At 33.0% G+C, this 19431-nt stretch overlaps 2 protein-coding genes and 1 long non-coding RNA gene across 4 annotated transcripts in view; 1 reads left to right on the forward strand and 2 right to left on the reverse strand.

Moving 5' to 3' along the window:
* Positions 1–692: 692 nt before the first annotated feature.
* LOC143078935 (uncharacterized) lies at positions 693–1805 on the reverse strand. Its single transcript, XR_012979314.1, has 2 exons — positions 1283–1805; positions 693–1137 (listed from the first exon to the last, which is right to left on the reverse strand). It is a non-coding gene; the product is annotated as an uncharacterized LOC143078935 (long non-coding RNA).
* A 3271-nt stretch (positions 1806–5076) lies between these two features.
* Positions 5077–9953, reverse strand: LOC143075404 (RNA-binding protein Musashi homolog Rbp6-like). 2 transcript variants are annotated; one of them, XM_076250801.1, is made up of 4 exons: positions 9800–9951; positions 8475–8515; positions 7698–7861; positions 5077–5443 (listed from the first exon to the last, which is right to left on the reverse strand). In XM_076250801.1, exons 1-4 carry the CDS (start codon positions 9820–9822, stop codon positions 5414–5416), a joined length of 258 nt encoding a protein of 85 aa, XP_076106916.1. In that variant the 5' UTR covers positions 9823–9951; the 3' UTR covers positions 5077–5413. The 2 variants fall into 2 exon arrangements, with proteins under 2 accessions (XP_076106916.1, XP_076106924.1); XM_076250809.1 differs by lacking the exon at positions 5077–5443 and adding an exon at positions 6890–7322 and having other exon boundaries at positions 9800–9953.
* A 1343-nt stretch (positions 9954–11296) lies between these two features.
* The window catches only part of LOC143075382 (NACHT domain- and WD repeat-containing protein 1-like), a 66710-nt gene continuing 58575 nt past the window's right edge, over positions 11297–19431 (forward strand). The window contains exons 1-2 of the mRNA XM_076250774.1: positions 11297–11917; positions 16381–16721. Coding sequence (XP_076106889.1) covers positions 11826–11917; positions 16381–16721 — 433 coding nt within the window. The 5' untranslated portion in view covers positions 11297–11825. The remainder of the gene's footprint in view (positions 11918–16380; positions 16722–19431) is intronic.

Consider the following 19431-nt stretch of genomic DNA (forward strand, 5'->3'; position numbering starts at 1 on the left):
ATAAACCTTGTGTTAAAATTTCCTAGATTTCCATTCACTTTTACTCGGACACCGACGCCAACGTGATAGCAATATACGACGAAAATTTTTTCAAATTTTGCGGTCGTATAAAAATTTAACTATAACCACTGAACCATGAAAATGAGGTCAAGGTCAGATGACACCTGCCAGTTGGACATGTACACCTTAGTCCTTCCATTCACCGAATATACTAGCCCTATTGCTTGTAGTATCTGAGATATGGACTTGACCATTAAGGATGTTCGCTATTCTGTAGAAAAATATTAAGCTTTTTAAAAAACTTTTTTATTTATGAAATTTCAAATGAGAAAAATTGAACCCAATTTTTTTAATCACATTCCCCTTTCCCTTATTCCAAAACTAATCTCAATTAAAATTTCTATTGGAGTTTGAAACAATAACTACTCATTTAAATACATCATAAAATATTAAGATGTAAAAAAACTGCTTGTTATCACTGAATGGTAAAGATTATTTTAATTTATCAGTTGGTAGTAAAAAAGTGAATATACATTGTATATTGTATATAACAAAGATTTAAGTTGATTCTGGACAAAGAAAGATAACTCCAATTAAAAAAAAAAAATCTTGCTATTGCACAATATTTTGCAATTAGATATTTCTTGCTTACTATTCTGGACAAAGAAAGATAACTCTAATTAAAAAAAAAATTGCTATTTCACAATATTGTGCAATTAGATGTTTCTTGCCATTGCGCAATACTGTGCAATTGAAAAGACTTGCTATTGCACAATACTTAATATAATAATTTTAGATCCTGATTTGGACCAACTTGAAAACTGGGCCCATAATAAAAAATCAAAGTACATTTTTGGATTCAGCATATCAAAGAACCCCAAGATTTCAATTTTTGTTAAAATCAGACTAAGTTTAATTTTGGACCCTTTGGACTTTAGTGTAGACCAATTTGAAAACAGGACCAAAAATGAAGAATCTACATACACAGTTAGATTTGGTATATCAAAGAACCCCATTTATTCAATTTTTGATGAAATCAAACAAAGATTAATTTTGGACCCCGATTTGGACCAACTTGAAAACTGGGCCAATAATCAAGAATCTAAGTACATTTTTAGATTCAGCATATCAAAGAAGCTAACGGATTCATTTTTTGTCAAAATCAAACTTAAGTTTAATTTTGGACCCTTTGGACCTTAATGTAGACCAATTTGAAAACGGGACCAAAAGTTAAGAATCTACATACACAGTCATGACAGTTAGATTCAGCATATCAAAGAACCCCAAGATTTCAATTTTTGTTAAAATCAGACTAAGTTTAATTTTGGACCCTTTGGACTTTAGTGTAGACCAATTTGAAAACAGGACCAAAAATGAAGAATCTACATACACAGTTAGATTTGGTATATCAAAGAACCCCATTTATTCAATTTTTGATGAAATCAAACAAAGATTAATTTTGGACCCCGATTTGGACCAACTTGAAAACTGGGCCAATAATCAAGAATCTAAGTACATTTTTAGATTCAGCATATCAAAGAACCCCAAGATTTCAATTTTTGTTAAAATCAGACTAAGTTTAATTTTGGACCCTTTGGACCTTAATGTAGACCAATTTGAAAACGGGACCAAAAGTTAAGAATCTACATACACAGTCATGACAGTTAGATTCGGCATATCAAAGAACCCCAATTATTCAATTTTGATGAAATCAAACAAAGTTTAATTTTGGACCCTTTGGGCCCCTTATTCTGTTGGGACCAAAACTCCCAAAATCAATACCAACCTTCCTTTTATGGTCATAAACCTTGAGTTTCAATTTCATGGATTTCTATTTACTTATACCAACGTTATGGTGCGAAAAACCAAGAAAAATGCTTATTTGGGTCCCTTATTCCTAAACTGTTGGGACCTAAACTCCCAAAATCAATACCAACCTTCCTTTTGTAGTCATTAACATTGTGTTTAAATTTCATTGATTTCTATTTACTTAAACTAAAGTTATTGTGCGAAAACCAAGAATAATGCTTATTTGGGCCCTTTCTTGGTCCCCAATTCCTAAACTGTTGAAACCAAAACTCCCAAAATCAATCCCAACCGTTCTTTTGTGGTCATAAACCTTGTGTCAAAATTTCATAGATTTCTATTAACTTAAACTCAAGTTATAGTGCGAAAACCAAGAAAATGCTTATTTGGGCCCTTTTTGGCCCCTAATTCCTAAAATGTTGGGACCAAACTCCCAAAATCAATACCAACCTTCCTTTTGTGGTCATAAACCTTGTGTTAAAATTTCCTAGATTTCCATTCACTTTTACTCGGACACCGACGCCAACGTGATAGCAATATACGACGAAAATTTTTTCAAATTTTGCGGTCGTATAAAAATTTAACTACAGATGTATAACCACTGAACCATGAAAATGAGGTCAAGGTCAGATGACACCTGCCAGTTGGACATGTACACCTTAGTCCTTCCATTCACCGAATATACTAGCCCTATTGCTTGTAGTATCTGAGATATGGACTTGACCATTAAGGATGTTCGCTATTCTGTAGAAAAATATTGACCTTTTTAAAAAACTATTATGAATTGATAGTATATAAATAAACTTAAAAAGTAGAAAGAATGGAGGGTCCGTGTGCTCTTTTTCGAGATATAAGCCATTGAAAATTTGGCGGGAAATAATTCTCTCTGGATTTTCTATATGTTTAACATTGACACCTTATTTGTTTCAATCAAAGTGATGGATATCACTCATGGAAAGATTAGAACAGTAGTTTGAATTATTTCATATTAAGGTATGGTGGGGGGAAATGAACATTAATAATGCACTATTGCTAAAAATTGCATTAACAGCAGGTCTTTAGAAGAAAACTTGCTTTTCCAGAATGAGAATAAAATGAGCTCAAATCAAATAATATGGGTCTCCTAATTGGCACAATTTTATTTAAACTGCAGTTTATATCTTATCCAAATAACGTTGCCTGTTCTGAACATGTTTCAAAAAAACAAAAAATTGCAAATCAAAAATTCTTCTAGTAAATGTTACCAATTATACTTGTAAGACATAAAATTTAGACCAACAACTAAGAACTTTAAAGAGTCAACAAAAATAATCTAAAAATGTTGTTTTGGGGCATTTTGTAAGTTGAAACAGGTTATATGACATTGAAGATTAAAAGTTGTAGAGTGCATTTTGGTTATTTTTTTGTAAAAGTACTTTTCAACACATGGCATTGAAAATGTACTTTTTCAAGATAAACAAATTAAAAAGCTTACTTATTGAAATGTGGATTCTTTCTTGATTGCAAAAATATATATTCACTTCTAATAAAAATTTAAATGACTAAAATAGACATACTGATTGATGGGGAAAAACCTAATAAACAATGGTTTGCTATAATTAAAACTTTAAAAAATTTAAAACTGTTTCAAGCCAATTCCTGATAAAAAAAAATGTGAACTAATCTAAATTGTTCATTAATTATAGATAAATATTGGAAATTTATCAAGTAAATTATAGGCTTTACTTGAATGAATACCTTTTATATATATTCATTTATTTTAAGAGATCTTGTTTATCCTTAATTAATCATTTATCTTTCAAATAAAATTTACAGAATCACTTTAAGTAAATTAGATCAAAAGTAATAGGCAATAAATAAATGATCCTTATATATATAATATATACATTTGTGTATTCAATTATGAGGTCAAATATTTGTTTATTGAGATGTATATTGTACACTGTATATTGCATTGGGTCTGTATAATTATGTGAGACTTAGGTTGATAGGTAATGTGGTCAATTTGATTGACAGATTAGGAGGTGGGGCATTGTAATTAAAGGTCCACCTTGTCTCTGATTGTTTAGTGGTAATAACAGTTGTCAATCAAACTATTATTGTACCAATACTCAATTACTTAATCAAACTAATTAATAAACAGTCTGCAAATGAACACACCTTAATGACATACATTCTTAAATGAACTGCTCCAATAATAAATCCATTTTTCAGTTTATATGAGTGTTATGTGCACATCCATGAAAACCATAGGGAACTATATTTCAGTGTGAATACATTTAGTAACAGTAGCTAACCTGTCGTGTTTTTAGGGAGGCTGCTGCCTTAGTAAAGATTTAGAACAAGTTCTAATCTTTCCAAAAACTATGAAAAAATAACAAGAATTTTATAAAATTTTGAAATATGGCTTTTTAAACTTCATGTAATAATATTATGAAAAGAAAAATAGGGGTTAGTGGGCAATTTTTTTAAATGACAAACCATGGATAAAACCAGACGATTCCGAAAATCTGCCAAAAAATCAAAAAATGGAGGAGCAAACATCCTTAAAACTTAACCTTGTTCACTGATCCATGAAATGAGGTCGAGGTAAAGTGAAAACAGTCTGACAGACATGAGGACCTTTCAAGGTACGCACATATCAAATATTGTTATCCCATTACTTATAATAAGAGATTTTTTTTTTCAAGTGGTCACTGAACCATGATAATGAAGTTAAGGACATTGGACATGTGACTGACAGAAACTTCGTAACATGAGGCATCTATATACAAAGTATTTAGCATCCAGGCCTTCCGCCTTCTAAAATATAAAGTTTTTAAGAAGTTAGCTAACAACGCCGCCGGATCACTATCCCTATGTCGATCTTTCTGCAACAAAAGTTGCAGGCTCGACAATAACTGCATCAATAATCTTGAATGATCCTTAAACACTCCTACTATTCAAAACAAGTTAATGCCACAAGACAGCCACCAGTCTCCCATCTGTTAAAAGCAAGTTTCTGAACAAGTTGACAAACTTTGTCCATATTCTTGTGTTAAACACAGAACTGAAAATACTTTATACAAAAACGGATATGACAAACTTTGTCCATATTCTGTGTTAAACACAGAACTGAAAATACTTTACACAAATTTAAACCGATAAATATTGATTCTGATATTCAACTGGGATAGACCTGCATCAGCCACAAACTGAGTATGTTAGTTCATAGCAATACACTTAATGTCAAACACATTAATTTAGGAGCACAAATAATAACAAGTCAAGTTTATTTACATTTACAATTTACTTCTTCTGAAGGCAATGATACAACAAATGAAAATACAATAAAATGAAACATGATAATGAAGTTTGGGTCCTCTTTTTGACTAGCATTTAGCCAAGAAGTAACACATGATTTACTAACTTGTGCGTATAAAAAATTGAATGAACTTTTTTAAAAACAAAATATACCTCCTCACGACACAAATGTTAAATCAAAGAAGTTCTCTCAGAGAATCATGACCCCTCCCCCCAGATAGATGACAAGATGTCCAATATGAAATGATGTGTCCATGTCAGCTGTATGATGTACGTGTATCAGCTTATTCAACTCCAGTCAACACTAGTTTTTATTGCAAGGTCTGGCGTTAATCTGAAATGATGAAAAAATAAAATCAGATAATGTCAAAATAGATGAACTCCTCCGGACTTGAGATGAATAACTATTAACTCTTATTCTGTTCACTCTGGGGCATTTACAAAATACTGGATAGATTGGATTTTGTTCACATGAACATGATAAAAAAACTTTATAAAAACCACTTGATTCTCTGACATGATAATAGTTCCTTCCTCCCTATTTGAACCTCTTCGAGACTAAAGTGCTTCAAGGAACTTCAGAAAATTTCATTAATCAACTGACTTAAGAGGATAAAGTTTTGATTGTTGGATAGAAAATTTCAAACATAAAATGAAGAGTTTAAGACCACTATACTAGAAATAAGAACTTCACCAATCTGGCATATCTCCACCCTGTCCCCAAAAGCAAGACAGGGTTCGAAATAAGCGCTATCCCGCTTGCCCGAGGCAAGTAAAATCTGCAGCGGGCAAGTGAATCTCATCACATAGTTGTCCGCCGGGCAAGTTGAAATTTTGTGTTTGTGTTTCATTCTATCATGTCAATTAATATAATAATATATGCAATAGGTCTTAACCATTTATTGTTAATGAATTTGTGCCAATAAAATATTTGTACAATTATGTCAGACGTAATTTTGTACGATGTACAACTGTGTATTATTGTATTACTATTTTCGCCGTCTTTATTTATTTCATATGCGCATGCCAGGAAAATCGTAAACATCGTAGTTTGTCCCGAATAATTCTATTGGTCAATTCCTATGCGTAAGCCAATGAGCGCCGTCGTTTTAGAATGTTCAGTCGCACCTGCTCGGGGATTTCCGCTACTAATCGTGAAAGGAAGTCGATACAATGATCCAATCAGAACGCGTTTTGCAAACAACTTTTGAGTTGATTTAAAAATGAAAGTAGAAAGAAACAAATGGAAAACTTTTTAGTAAATTATGTCCCCCCTTTAAAAAAACTTAAAGAATCCAACGTCAACAGGGTTGAGCAACAAAAAAAATATGAAGAGGGAAATAGAAAACGTAAATTTTTAACAAAATGGCTGGATGAATTTAAATGGCTGAAAGACACAGAAAAGGGGATGACATGTGAGGTTTGCGTTCAGTTTGGAAGTAGTGGCAGTTTTGTAATAGGATGTACAAATTATAAAAAGGACAATATACATGCTCACGAAAAGTCGGGCAAGTTAACAGATACAAGGGCAAGTTAATCTAGATATTGACTTGCCCTTTGGGCAAGTCAATGGTCTTTTCTTATTTCTACCCCTGCAAGACGATCTCTTAAGCAAACAACAAATTCACTTTAAACATGAAAATAGTTCAGCTATACTGAGGATAAAAAGGAAAGGTATTAATTTGGAGTAGAGAAGCACATTGAAACCCACCACCTTTCAAAAGCAATGCAATGGTGGAGACAGCAACACTTATCAGAATTGTTCGGACAGGCGTTGCTGATACATGCATAAAGGGTATGATGTCAGAGAAGCAAGCAATTACACAATTCACTATTTCATTTCTTAAAATCCAATATTGAGACCCACACTTTATGCTTGCAAGAAAACTGTGTTCCATTTCCATTTTATGAATAATACATGTTCTGTACAAAACCAATCATTCTGTTGTTACATGTTGATTCTATTCTTTTACTAGATAATTATAACCAATAGAAAAAAAAAGTTTAATTTTAAAATTTATCGTTTTAAAGTGTAAACAGCCAGTTAATATTCAAGATCAAGTCCATAATCTTAAATTAACACGACCTTTACCCTTTGCTCCGCATTTTTTGAGGTGTTGCTGTTTAACCTCATACATATAGCAATATTTCCACCTTATGCCCTGTTCTTGGTCTCTCCTCCGTTACAGGTATGTAATCCTTTAGTGGAACACCTATATAATAGTAATCAATTTGATCTAACTATCTCAGTTACTGACTTGTGCAACAAACTGACAGATATTCACACTATCTACTGTAAATTGTGTATGCATCAAAACAGTTAACTTCAGAGCAAATAATTTACACTTCTTAAAGATCAAAATCCGCTTTATAGTTAGTAGAATGTAACAGTCCTGTCATAAATAGAATACTTCTCATTGAAAACCAATTTCATTCAAAATTCTGAAGGGAAATTGAACAAGAATAATTCACATTTACAGAGTATTTAATTCATTTTACAGGAAACTGTACAATATCATATAGGTGATCTGAAAACTTCCTTCTTGCTTTACAAATCACTTTATGCATGTATATTATCTAACATTTACCTCTCGGCCATCAATCTTGTGTCCTTGATCTATGACTTTGGATACACAGTTTGGGTCTTGGAATGTTACAAAGCCAAAACCTCTGGATCTTCCTGTTTGTCTATCCATGATCACAACAGCATCAGTGACATTTCCATATTGACTGAAGTAGTTCCACAAACTGTCTATAAAATTAAAAAAATAAAATAACTATTTACAATTATTGCTCTATTAAAACCTGTAAATAATAGGTACACATTTGTCTCCTCCAATAAACAAGTGTAGACAAAATTAAATTTTAAATAAAAATAATTTTGATCAGTACATACAGTCTTCACGCTAAACTGCTAAATCTACAGGCCCGCAGCTCAATTTTTGAAATTTTTTAGTTAGATTCTGTTGGCCTGTAGGTCTGATTTTCACAGGCCCGCGAGCAATTTTACCAGCCTGGGCTGCCACTCGTCGTGAAGACTGTACATATTTATGCAATGTCTGACAGGTCCAACTATGCTTACATTAAAATGTTCAAATCTGGGGCTCAAACGAGTGAACTGTCATCAAAGTCGGATAAGTTTTTATTTTTGTTAAACATGAAATGCATTCAAATTTGATTTATCTGAAAATTCCAGATGCAGAGTTAAGTCTGTTCTGCCACCAACTAGACTTGACAAACTAAATACTCCCAAAAATTACATCTTGTCATATTTATTTAAACATGTACATGTATGGTACATTGTTATATAATTTAAAACAATGTCAAACAGATCTTTCAAATACAAGTTCTAACTCACTACTTACCATTATCTGTATCCCAGCTCAGGTTTCCGACAAAAAATTTACTGAAAAAAATACAAAATAAAATTAATATACACAAGTTGATGGGAGAGAGGGAGCAATTATGCCATAAAATCTTGTTTTCAGATTTAAATGTTGCATCTATGCTTGCAGTTTAAGCACAAATATATACATTTCCATATAACCATACTGGCTTACTGCAGGTCTGCTAAGTCTCAAGCTAAATGCGTGATACTCACACATGTTCATGCTTTTTTTGGCGGCATTTTCCTTAGATCTGTTGTTTTTTCTCTTTGATCTTTTAAATAGTGGCCAAATCTCATGTATTTTCTTATTAAAAGTTGGCCGAACTGCCATAGATCAGATCAACATACTGTGGAAATCACAGAAAATACTCGACTGCTTTGACATGAACATGCATTTTAACTTTTAATAATTTAGTCAATACACCTTTTTGCTATCTGTCCTGGGCATCACAGAGTTCTAGTAAAATGTACTCTTACCTAGGAATTTACTCCCCGTATTAGGAAGAATAAGGGTATTGTTAGAGATGAAGCCGGCCATTTTAGACAAACAGGGGCGGATGCAGGAATTTTCGAAAGGGGGGGGGGGGGGGTGCTAACCCAGGGCACCCAGGGCAAAGGGGGTGCAAAACATATGTCCCGATACAAATGCATTGATCGGCAAAAATAAAGGGGGGGTGCGCACCCCCGGAACCCCCCCCCCCTGGATCCGCCACTGACAAACTATAATTTATGGTTTATTTGCTACAATTGTTTACTTTCTGTGAATTACCGAACAGCGCCAACTTTAGTCCAAATAATTATGACGTCTTTGGAAGGCTATTTTAAATTTTTCGGCAAGGCGTCAAATATAAAAAATATACAATAGCCTTTCAAGATGCAATTATTTGGACTACGCCAAATTTAGGTCTTAATGATTAACTGTCTTAGATGAAATGTCGTCTTATTACTTCGTGCTCCATAAATCATGCTCTAATGAAATGATTCATTCAATTTAAGGTGTGTACATGTACCTCATACACGTGTGTCGGCACCATTTAAAAATAAAAATAAAATAATCATTAAAAGCATTCTTGAGCATAAATAAAGCAAAATCCTACAAGAAAATTGCATTCAGATTTAAAAAATAGAAACTAAAATTTTAGATGGCATATCAATTCGGAGATGTCGATGGATTTTGTTACAATATGTTTCCTTTGTCTGTCGCGTCATCCGTCGCACTTGAAATTCAATTCGCAAAATCATTAAAATTGATTAGGAAAGAAAAAGAAACTTGTTATAATAATGTTGTTTAACTTTTCTTACCCTGGATCGTCTCTACCGGCCATTATTGTTTAGTATTTCGTTTGAGTGGTATCAAAACAAAGAAGAAGCGTGCGTCTTCTTCAATGGATGGCTGAAAAGGACAGATAAACGGAAGACTTCGTGAATTTCCGGTAAATTTGTCACTATTAAGTTCTATCGAGATCGCTCATAGGCTAGATCAACAAGAAAACCGCTTAATACCACATGATACTTTTGAAGTAGATATACAAAAACGTAATGATAATATCAATGTTAAACTTATGTCCGCGATTTAAGTCTGTTAAATTTTGACGTGTATTCAATATTTTGTCTAAAACACTCCCACTTTATGATTTCTAGATTCAGTGGCGGATCAGTCACTGTTTGGGGACAATTGTGGTTTATGCTACCCCTTAAGGCTTTAATCAGTAAAATTCTATAGTTTCTGATGGCATATAATTGTTTAAAAAATTACTTTTTTACCATTTCCGGTGATTGCACCCTTAATGTCCTCGATCTCTAATGTCTCTAATACCGCACTGGCCTGCATGTCATTAACAGTTATATCATATCGCATCTCTTTATTCTATTTTGTGGGAAACTGACAATTCATTGTTGACTTGTGTGGGTTTTCTACAGCAGTTGTTAAAATACCTGACGTTTGAACAAAAAACAAATTACAATTTGGTCAGAATTTTGAATACATTGCAATAGGTGGAGGAAAACATTAAGTTGAAGTAACAGTCAAAAGTTAAATCACAAAAATACTGAACTTAGAGGAAAATCAATTCGGAAAGTCCATAATCACATGGCAAAATCAAATATCAAGTCACAGAAAACAAAATAAATATTAATAATCATCAAAAGGTCAACATTTTAACAAAATTATAAATACATGGATTTATTTATTCATATTTATCTATTCATATTCATATTTGTAAAATCAGGAACCTATTACACCCTATATATCCTTTCATTTGCATCACAGAAATTCCCCGAAAAAAAAACACAGCACAACTTTTCATTTACATAAACACAAATGACAGGAAAACATCGTCCTAAAAAGCATTATTTATATAGATTAAGGAAAGGCAATAATAAAATAAAAAAGAACGTCTAAAACTTCCCCTAAATATAACATTTCATTACACTTTTCCTGAGTAGTTAGTATATCAATCGTATTGAGGAAAGGGTTAGTGTAATAAGTCACGACCAGATGATCATGCCGTCTTCTGGGGGTATTTTCCGTTTTTGACTTTTATAGTCCCTGGGACATCAATTAATATGTGATAATCACAACTTGTCCTGTATAATGAACCTTTTTTTGTCTTAGGACTTAGGTCTATGATGTACATAGTCATATATATTTAGAATATCTTCTATTTTTGTAAAAAATAGAATTTATTATAACTATATTTAAGTTATTTTGTTAAATATAGAAACTATAACTTTTTAACGCAATGTGATATATCTTAGATGTTATTAAAATAAATATGCCCATCGGTATTTAGACTAACTCTAAATGCACCTTGCATAAAATGGCGGGAATCTAGATCCTGGACCTTGTTGATATACAACTTTTTTCATGCACAACATACGATTTCGACTTCGTACGAAGAAGAAAAGAAAAATAGACTTTTGACAAACCAAATTTTAAAATTAGAGCGCATGTGGTCAAACAAACTATCAATATTTGGACTAGTGTATGTATACTGTCGTTATAGTGGTTGTGTAAACAAATAGTGGGCTGCTTGTTTGTCATTACACGCACCTGTTGGCATACGCTGATTCGATACATGAAACGTCTCTTAAGATACTTTCTAACAGTATTAATCTGAAAACTTACACGAATTTGAAAAAAATAATTTCCAGTGACTAACTTTAAGTGCATGAATTCAGAGTAATTTAGAAATTGAAAAAATAAAAACAGTGACAGTTATTTAAAGCAAGCACTACCTCTTGTATATAGGATTTTTATATGGATCTTACTAGCTCTTACTAGTATATAAATTCTTGGTTAAGCAATAAAGACATCAAAGACATAGTGATGTATAGGAAATATCTCCTTGAATTGGGGTGTTCTGGTACCAAACACGGTCCATCAAATCAGAAGAAAACAGTTAGCGATAGAAGGGAAAGGTAACTTTTATAAAGCTTATTTCACTAGCTATCTTATTTATTTAAAACTGAGACTACTATAACTGTGTTATAGGGGGGTCTCATTGAGGGTTTCTGATCCTGGATCCTGCTTACTGTTTTGTCAGATTCCTGTAACCCGCTTACACTATGTACATAAGCAATTCTCATTTGTTTGTAATGTCCCGTGTCCTCCTAGACTTCATTTCCCGTTTTCACAGCACAATAATTTGACTTTCACGTGTCATGTTAACAAAAATTGGCAATCCAGCATCAAGCTTAAGACTCCAATGAGACCCACTTATAGTAGTCTCAGTTTCAAATGTCAGTTATACTATAATCACTAATTACATGTACTTGGCTTGTTTCATGGGACATAAGGGTCAATTATGTACAAAACCAGACTGAGTGTCTTTTTTTTCTGCTCATGGGAAGGTCTAAGGATGCTAAGTAATATAGTTTAGAGTGTCTTAGCACTATTCTTGTACCTTTGTTAAGTTAAATTTTATGCTACATTGTAGGAAAATTATACTTTTAACATACATTCATTGGATGTGCTGCTTGAATTGCTGTTACAAAGACTTTTAAGTATCTGTTGCATTCCCATACATGTACATGACATACATGTACGTATTGTATTTGATGAATAGTGTATACAAAATGTATATATTATTGCTTTAAATACAGATACATTTTCAATTAATGTAGACAACACACCACTGACAAGTGCAACTTTGAGAAGTAAAAGCTAAGATATTGGTGACCAATATCTTAGCTTTTACTTCTCAAAGTTGCACTTGTCAGAGGTGGAATTAGGGGGGATCAGTGGGTTGGACCCCCCTTTTCTGTGAAAAATTTGTTTGATTATATAGGAAATCACTGAAGTATGACAGGAGCAGGACCCCTCTTAGGCAGTCAGTGGGCCCCCACTTATTAGAATTTCTGGATCTGCCACTGCAGGCATGTGAACACACTAGAATTGTAATTAATTTAACATTAATATTTCTAAACCTTAAAATTGTACCTAAATCTTTAAAAGATTTGCTTGAACTGTTTTTATATTTCTAAGAAATAGTTGGAACAGTTTTTTCCCTTTTATGATTAGATATTGTTGTAAAACTTATTAGAGTAAATGAAAATTGCCAAAATTTCTGCAGAAACAACCTTGAATTTAGTTCTTCTACTGTTTCATATTCATCAGAAACAATATAATTTTATGAGGTCTTTTTCTACCAACATTTGTCCAATACAGTCCTATAAATAGTTTAATCTCACTAATTGTCAATATTAGTTTATTGAACCTAATAATGAAGATGATCTATTTTTTCCTTATAATAAGTCCAAATAAAAAAGTATGTGTGGTTCCAGTTACATCTAAAAAAAAGTTGGGGTAGGTACATGTAGGTAGGGATTTTTTTTTTTTTTATTTTATGTTTTTTTTTACATTGAATCTATGGGAGCAACATTCTGACTTTAACAGTGCTTAATGAAAAATGACAATAAAATCTTTAGGGTAGGCTATTTTTAAGGTGAAAAAGTAGGGACAGTAAGGGTTACTGGAACCACACATATATTTTTATTTGGCCTTAATCAATTTGTATGGGGCCTCAGTGGCCAAGTGATCGAAGTAGTAGTACTCCTGTATAACTAGTCTATAACTCTATAGCATATCAATGCTGAGGTTGTGAGCTGGATTTTCACATGTGGTAGGAGAGCTCAACTCCAGTCTCAGTTGACTAGGATTGTTACTTTTTCTACCAAAGGTCAGTGGTTTTATTTGGAACTACAGCCTACTCCACCAACATTACCAAGATAAATCAACTGCCATGAAATAGCTGAATATCGGACTCAGACTTCTCATATTAAAACTGAGTTTTACAGTGCATATTGGTGTGTGTTTGTTTTTCTACATTGGCTAGATGTACAATGTATAGGGGAGGGTTGACCATTTTTGCACCTGTCCCAAGTCAGGAGCCTCTGGCCTTTGTTAGTCTTGTATGATATTTAATTTTAGTTTCTTGTGTTTAATTCGGAGTTATAGTATGACCTCCATCATCACTGAACTTGTATACATATTTGTTTAGGGGCCAGCTGAAGGACTCCTCAGGGCACAGGAGTTTCTTGTGGCTTTGAAGACCCATTGTGGCCTTCAGCTGTTGTCTCTATGGTAGGTTGTTAATTCTTTGACACATTCCCCATTTCAATTAAATTGGGTTAAAAGACATGAATTAAAAAAAATAACAGTTAAAAAAATAAAATTGAACTTATCATTAAAATTGGGAATGGAATTTGGGAATGTGTCAAAGAGACAACAACCCTAACAAAAAGCAGAAAACAGCCAAAGACCACCAATGGGGCTTTAACACAGCGAGAAAATCCTGCATCAAGAGATTAATTTACTTAATCTAGAAAGGAAATGACAGCTTTAACTAAAAGGTGCTCAATCAGAATATTTATCAATTGACTTCAGTCTTTCTGTTGTCATTGTTGTTAAACACAAAAACTTGGATGATAACAATTACAGAAAATAGTCTTAATCCTTTAATCTCACTGACATTTTTAAACTAAAATCTAATCTTCAACAGGCATGTTTGCAGAGTAAAACCTGTCACAAAGAATTCTAACTACTAATTCCCAAATGCAACATCTGAAATCTGAGTAAGAAAGATAATAAATAATCTTTAAAGTTAAACATAAAAATTGTGAATATGAATTTATCTAAGGGAGATAATTATAAGAATATTGCTAGTGAAAAGTCTGTTTCTTTTTACTGGTTATATGTTTTCATGTTTAGGTCAGTCGGTCATATGTCACATGTCTTCAACTTCATCCAATTGATGTCTTAATCTCTATCATTTTATTGTCAGTTAGAAGAAATTGTTCTAGCACAAGTTATTAGTTTTGGGACCAAATCACTAAGCTTAAGCTTGTTTGAAATACCGTACAGCAGTTTTTGAGGAATATTTCAAAATAATTACATTAGATGTATGTTTCATTATAATACGTTATTCTGATTGGTTAAAAGCACATCACGTGTTATTCCTTAAGCAATTGCATTACACAATAAAACTTATCATTCATGATAACACGTGGTCCCACAATAAAGTGCACAGGTAAATTAAATAAGAAATTGATAAAATTCATGTTTTCAGGATCCTAGCTAAAAAATGTAATTATAAGTATTGAATGCTTCTTTTTGTAACTTCATAGGGTTGTAAAAGCGTTGACCGTGCGCACATTTTTAGAATGAAGCGCTTCTGCGCTTCATACAAAATGTACTTTGGTCAATGCTTTTACACCCCAATGAATTTACAAAAAGAAGCATTCAATTCTTAAATGAATTTCAAATAGAAATGTCCAACTGACAAAGACATAAATATGGTGCTCCTAAGTTCTGTACAGACATAAATATGGTGCTCCTAAGTCCTGTACAGACATAGATATGGTGCTCCTAAGTCCTGTAAAGACATAAATATGGTGCTCCTAAGTTCTGTACAGACATAAATATGGTGCTCCTAAGTTCTATACAGATGACAACGTTAACTCAATATCAGTCACTGGTATCAAAAATGGAGAACAATTAAAATTTATTTTAATAAAAAAATGAAGATTTATTAGAAAAATATCACCAAAAAATCATTAATCTATTGTCTACAAGGTGTTCTTAAAATAATATTTATCTCTTTGGTCTTGTGGATGTCACAGAACTGATGTTCTACATTTCTATCCTTGTGTTAATTTTTGTCAGTTAATTGGAACCATGTAATTTTTGCATCAAAATAACTAGTATTACGGTTGTGTCTTGATGGCTGTTTGGATTGCCTTACAGCATTTTACACAGTGAAAAGACTTTCAAAACTAAATCAAACAAAATATCTAAATGGCTAAAAAAAAAATGAATAACAGTTGACAATTACAATATACAATTCAGGTGATGCATTCTATCCACAAAAGTTAATTTAGCTATTAATTATTCTTCATTTGAATTTAAAAAACAAACTAGATAAATAGCTACAAAAGTAAAACACATTTTAATCAAGTATCATACATGTATATCTTTTTTAAAACATGTGCTTGTTAACAGATCTTCCAACAACTGCTTAAATGAACTGAATTAAACATAAACTTGTACAGAAGCAAATTTTCAGGATCAAGAAATAGCATCTGAAGAAAACAGTTGGAATAAAAAAAAAAATCTGAATTAAATTTTGATAAATAATTTTACTGTTTACAGACAACATTAAATTTTTACACTGACAGAAGCAAGAAACAGGGTTCATTGGAATCCTTTAAAATAAATTCTTGGGTAATAATTCAGAACATCCCAAATTTGCTGTCATCTTGACTGTCAGCATGCCTTACTGTGTGATATATTTTCACAAACATTTTGCAGTGGTATCATTTAAGTTAACCAACTTGTTAAGCAGGTAATAAACTTAGTAAATGCACACTTGTTTTATTTACAGTGAACCTGAAGTACCGGCTGAAAGTACTTCTACCAGTCACCAGCAAGAAACTAAAGTCGCTGTTAAACCAACACCGCTGCCATTTACCAAACCACCTGATGTTCCTGACAAAAAATCTGATCCAGCATCTACTAAGGTCAAGGATGATTTTAAAAAAAGAAATACGGAGGATCTTGATAAATTAAAAAAACAAGCAGACGACTTGATGAAAATGATCACAGAATCTATGACCACTCTTGAGAATTCAGTGAAGAAAGATGCCGTTTACCAGGGGTATTTAAACAAGGAATTCTCATCACCTGCTAGAATAATCAGGATTTTTACCAGTAGTACTTTTACAGGTAAGCAAATGACATTTTTTGACATATTTTTATTATTTTCTCTATTAGGCAATTTTATATACAAACCAGTGTTATCATTTCCAATTCTAATATGACGTTCTGCTTTAGCTTTGGGTACAAAGCCATGTTCTAATTTGAATAGAACATTGGCTGCACGTGATTGACGTCACAATTGAAATTGCAACGTCGGATGAATTTTGAACATCGCCAGAGATCAAAATGGACATTTTTTATGGTGTTGCTCGCTAGGAAATTATATAAAAAACATTCTAAAAGTAAGTTTAAATGTTTTTGTTCTTTTTAGCTCACCTGGCCCGAAGGGCCAAGTGAGCTTTTCCCATCACTTTGCGTCCGGCGTCCGTCGTCGTCGTCGTCCGTCGTCGTCCGGCGTCCGTCGTCCGTCGTCGTTAACTTTTACAAAAATCTTCTCCTCTGAAACTACTGGGCCAAATTGAACCAAACTTGGCCACAATCATCATTGGGGTATCTAGTTTAAAAAATGTGTGGCGTGACCCGGTCAACCAACCAAGATGGCCGCCACGGCTAAAAATAGAACATAGGGGTAAAATGCAGTTTTTGGCTTATAACTCAAAAACCAAAGCATTTAGAGGAAATCTGACATGGACTAAATATGTTTATCAGGTCAAGATCTATCTGCCCTGAAATTTTCAGATGAATCGGTCAACCCGTTGTTGGGTTGCTGCCCCTGAATTGGTCATTTTGAGGAAATTTTGCTGTTTTTGGTTATTATCTTGAATATTATTATAGATAGAGATAAACTGTAGACAGCAATAATGTTCGGCAAAGTTAGATTTACAAATAAGTCAACATGACCGAAATGGTCAGTTGACCCCTTTAGGAGTTATTGCCCTTTATAGTCAATTTTTAACCATTTTTCATAAATATAAGTAATCTTTTACAAAAATCTTCTCCTCTGAAACTACTGGGCCAAATTAATTCAAACTTGGCCACAATCATCTTTGGGGTATCTAGTTTAAAAAATGTGTGGCGTGACCCGGTCAACCAACCAAGATGGCCGCCACGGCTAAAAATAGAACATAGGGGTAAAATGCAGTTTTTGGCTTATAACTCAAAAACCAAAGCATTTAGAGGAAATCTGATGGGGGTAAAAATGTTTATCAGGTGAAGATCTATCTGCCCTGAAATTTTCAGATGAATCGGTCAACCTGTTGTTGGGTTGCTGCCCCTGAATTGGTAATTTTGAGGAAATTTTTGCCGTTTTTGGTTATTATCTTGAATATTATTATAGATAGAGATAAACTGTAAACAGGAATAATGTTCAGCAAAGTTAGATTTACAAATAAGTCAACATGACCGAAATGGTCAGTTGACCCCTTAAGGAGTTATTGCCCTTTATAGTCAATTTTTAACCATTTTTCGTAAATCTAAGTAATCTTTTACAAAAATCTTCTCCTCTGAAACTAATGGGCCAAATTAATCCAAAGTTGGCCACAATCATCTTTGGGGTATCTAGTTTAAAAAATGTGTGGCGTGACCCGGTCAACCAACCAAGATGGCCGCCACAGCTAAAAATAGAACATAGGGGTAAAATGCAGTTTTTGGCTGATAACTCAAAAACCAAAACATTTAGAGGAAATCTGACATGAAGTAAAAATGTTTATCAGGTCAAGATCTATCTGCCCTGAAATTTTCAGATGAATCGGTCAACCTGTTGTTGGGTTGCTGCCCCTGAATTGGTAATTTTGAGGAAATTTTGCTGTTTTTGGTTATTATCTTGAATATTATTATAGATAGAGATAAACTGTAAACAGCAATAATGTTCATCAAAGTAAGATTTACAAATAAGTCAACACGACCGAAATGGTCAGTTGACCCCTTTAGGAGTTATTGCCCTTTATAGTCAATTTTTAACCATTTTTCGTAAATCTTAGTTATCTTTTACAAAAATCTTCTCCTCTGAAACTACTGGGCCAAATTAAATACTTGGCCACAATCATCTTTGAGGTACCTTGTTTGAAAAATGTGTCCGATGACCTGGCCATCCAACCAAGATGGCCACCACGGCTAAAAATAGAACAGGGGTAAAATGTAGTTTTTTGCTTATAACTCTGAAACCCAAATCATTTAGAGGAAATCTGACAAGGAGTTAAATTGTTAATCAAGTCAATATATATCTGCCCTGAAATATTCAAATGAATTGGACATCCGGTTGTTGGGTTGCTGCCCTCCAATTGGTAATTTTTAAAGAAATTTTGCTGTTTTTGGTTATTATCTTGAATACTATTATAGATAGCAATAAACTGTAAACAGCGATAATGTTCATCAAAGTAAGATCTACAAATAAGTCCACATGACCTAAATGGTCAATTGACCCCTTAAGGAGTTATTGCCCTTTATAGTCAATTTTTAACAATTTTCATTAATTTGGTAAATTTATGTAAATTTTTACCAAATATTTTTCTCTGTTACTAATGGGCAAAGTTCATTATAGATATAATTGTAAGAAGCAAGAATGTTCAGTAAAGTAAGAACTTCAAACACATCACCATCACCAAAATACAATTTTGTCATGAATCCATTTGTGTCCTTTGTTTAATATGCACATAGACCAAGGTGAGCGACACAGGCTCTTTAGAGCCTCTAGTTTTTTTACTCAAAACTCCTGTCCTGCCTATTTTTTTCAAATTTCATCCTAGCCCCCCATAAAAATCAAATGGTAGCTCCCTTA

This window comes from Mytilus galloprovincialis, chromosome 1, assembly GCF_965363235.1.
Source record: "Mytilus galloprovincialis chromosome 1, xbMytGall1.hap1.1, whole genome shotgun sequence".
Taxonomy (NCBI): Eukaryota; Metazoa; Mollusca; class Bivalvia; order Mytilida; family Mytilidae; genus Mytilus; species Mytilus galloprovincialis.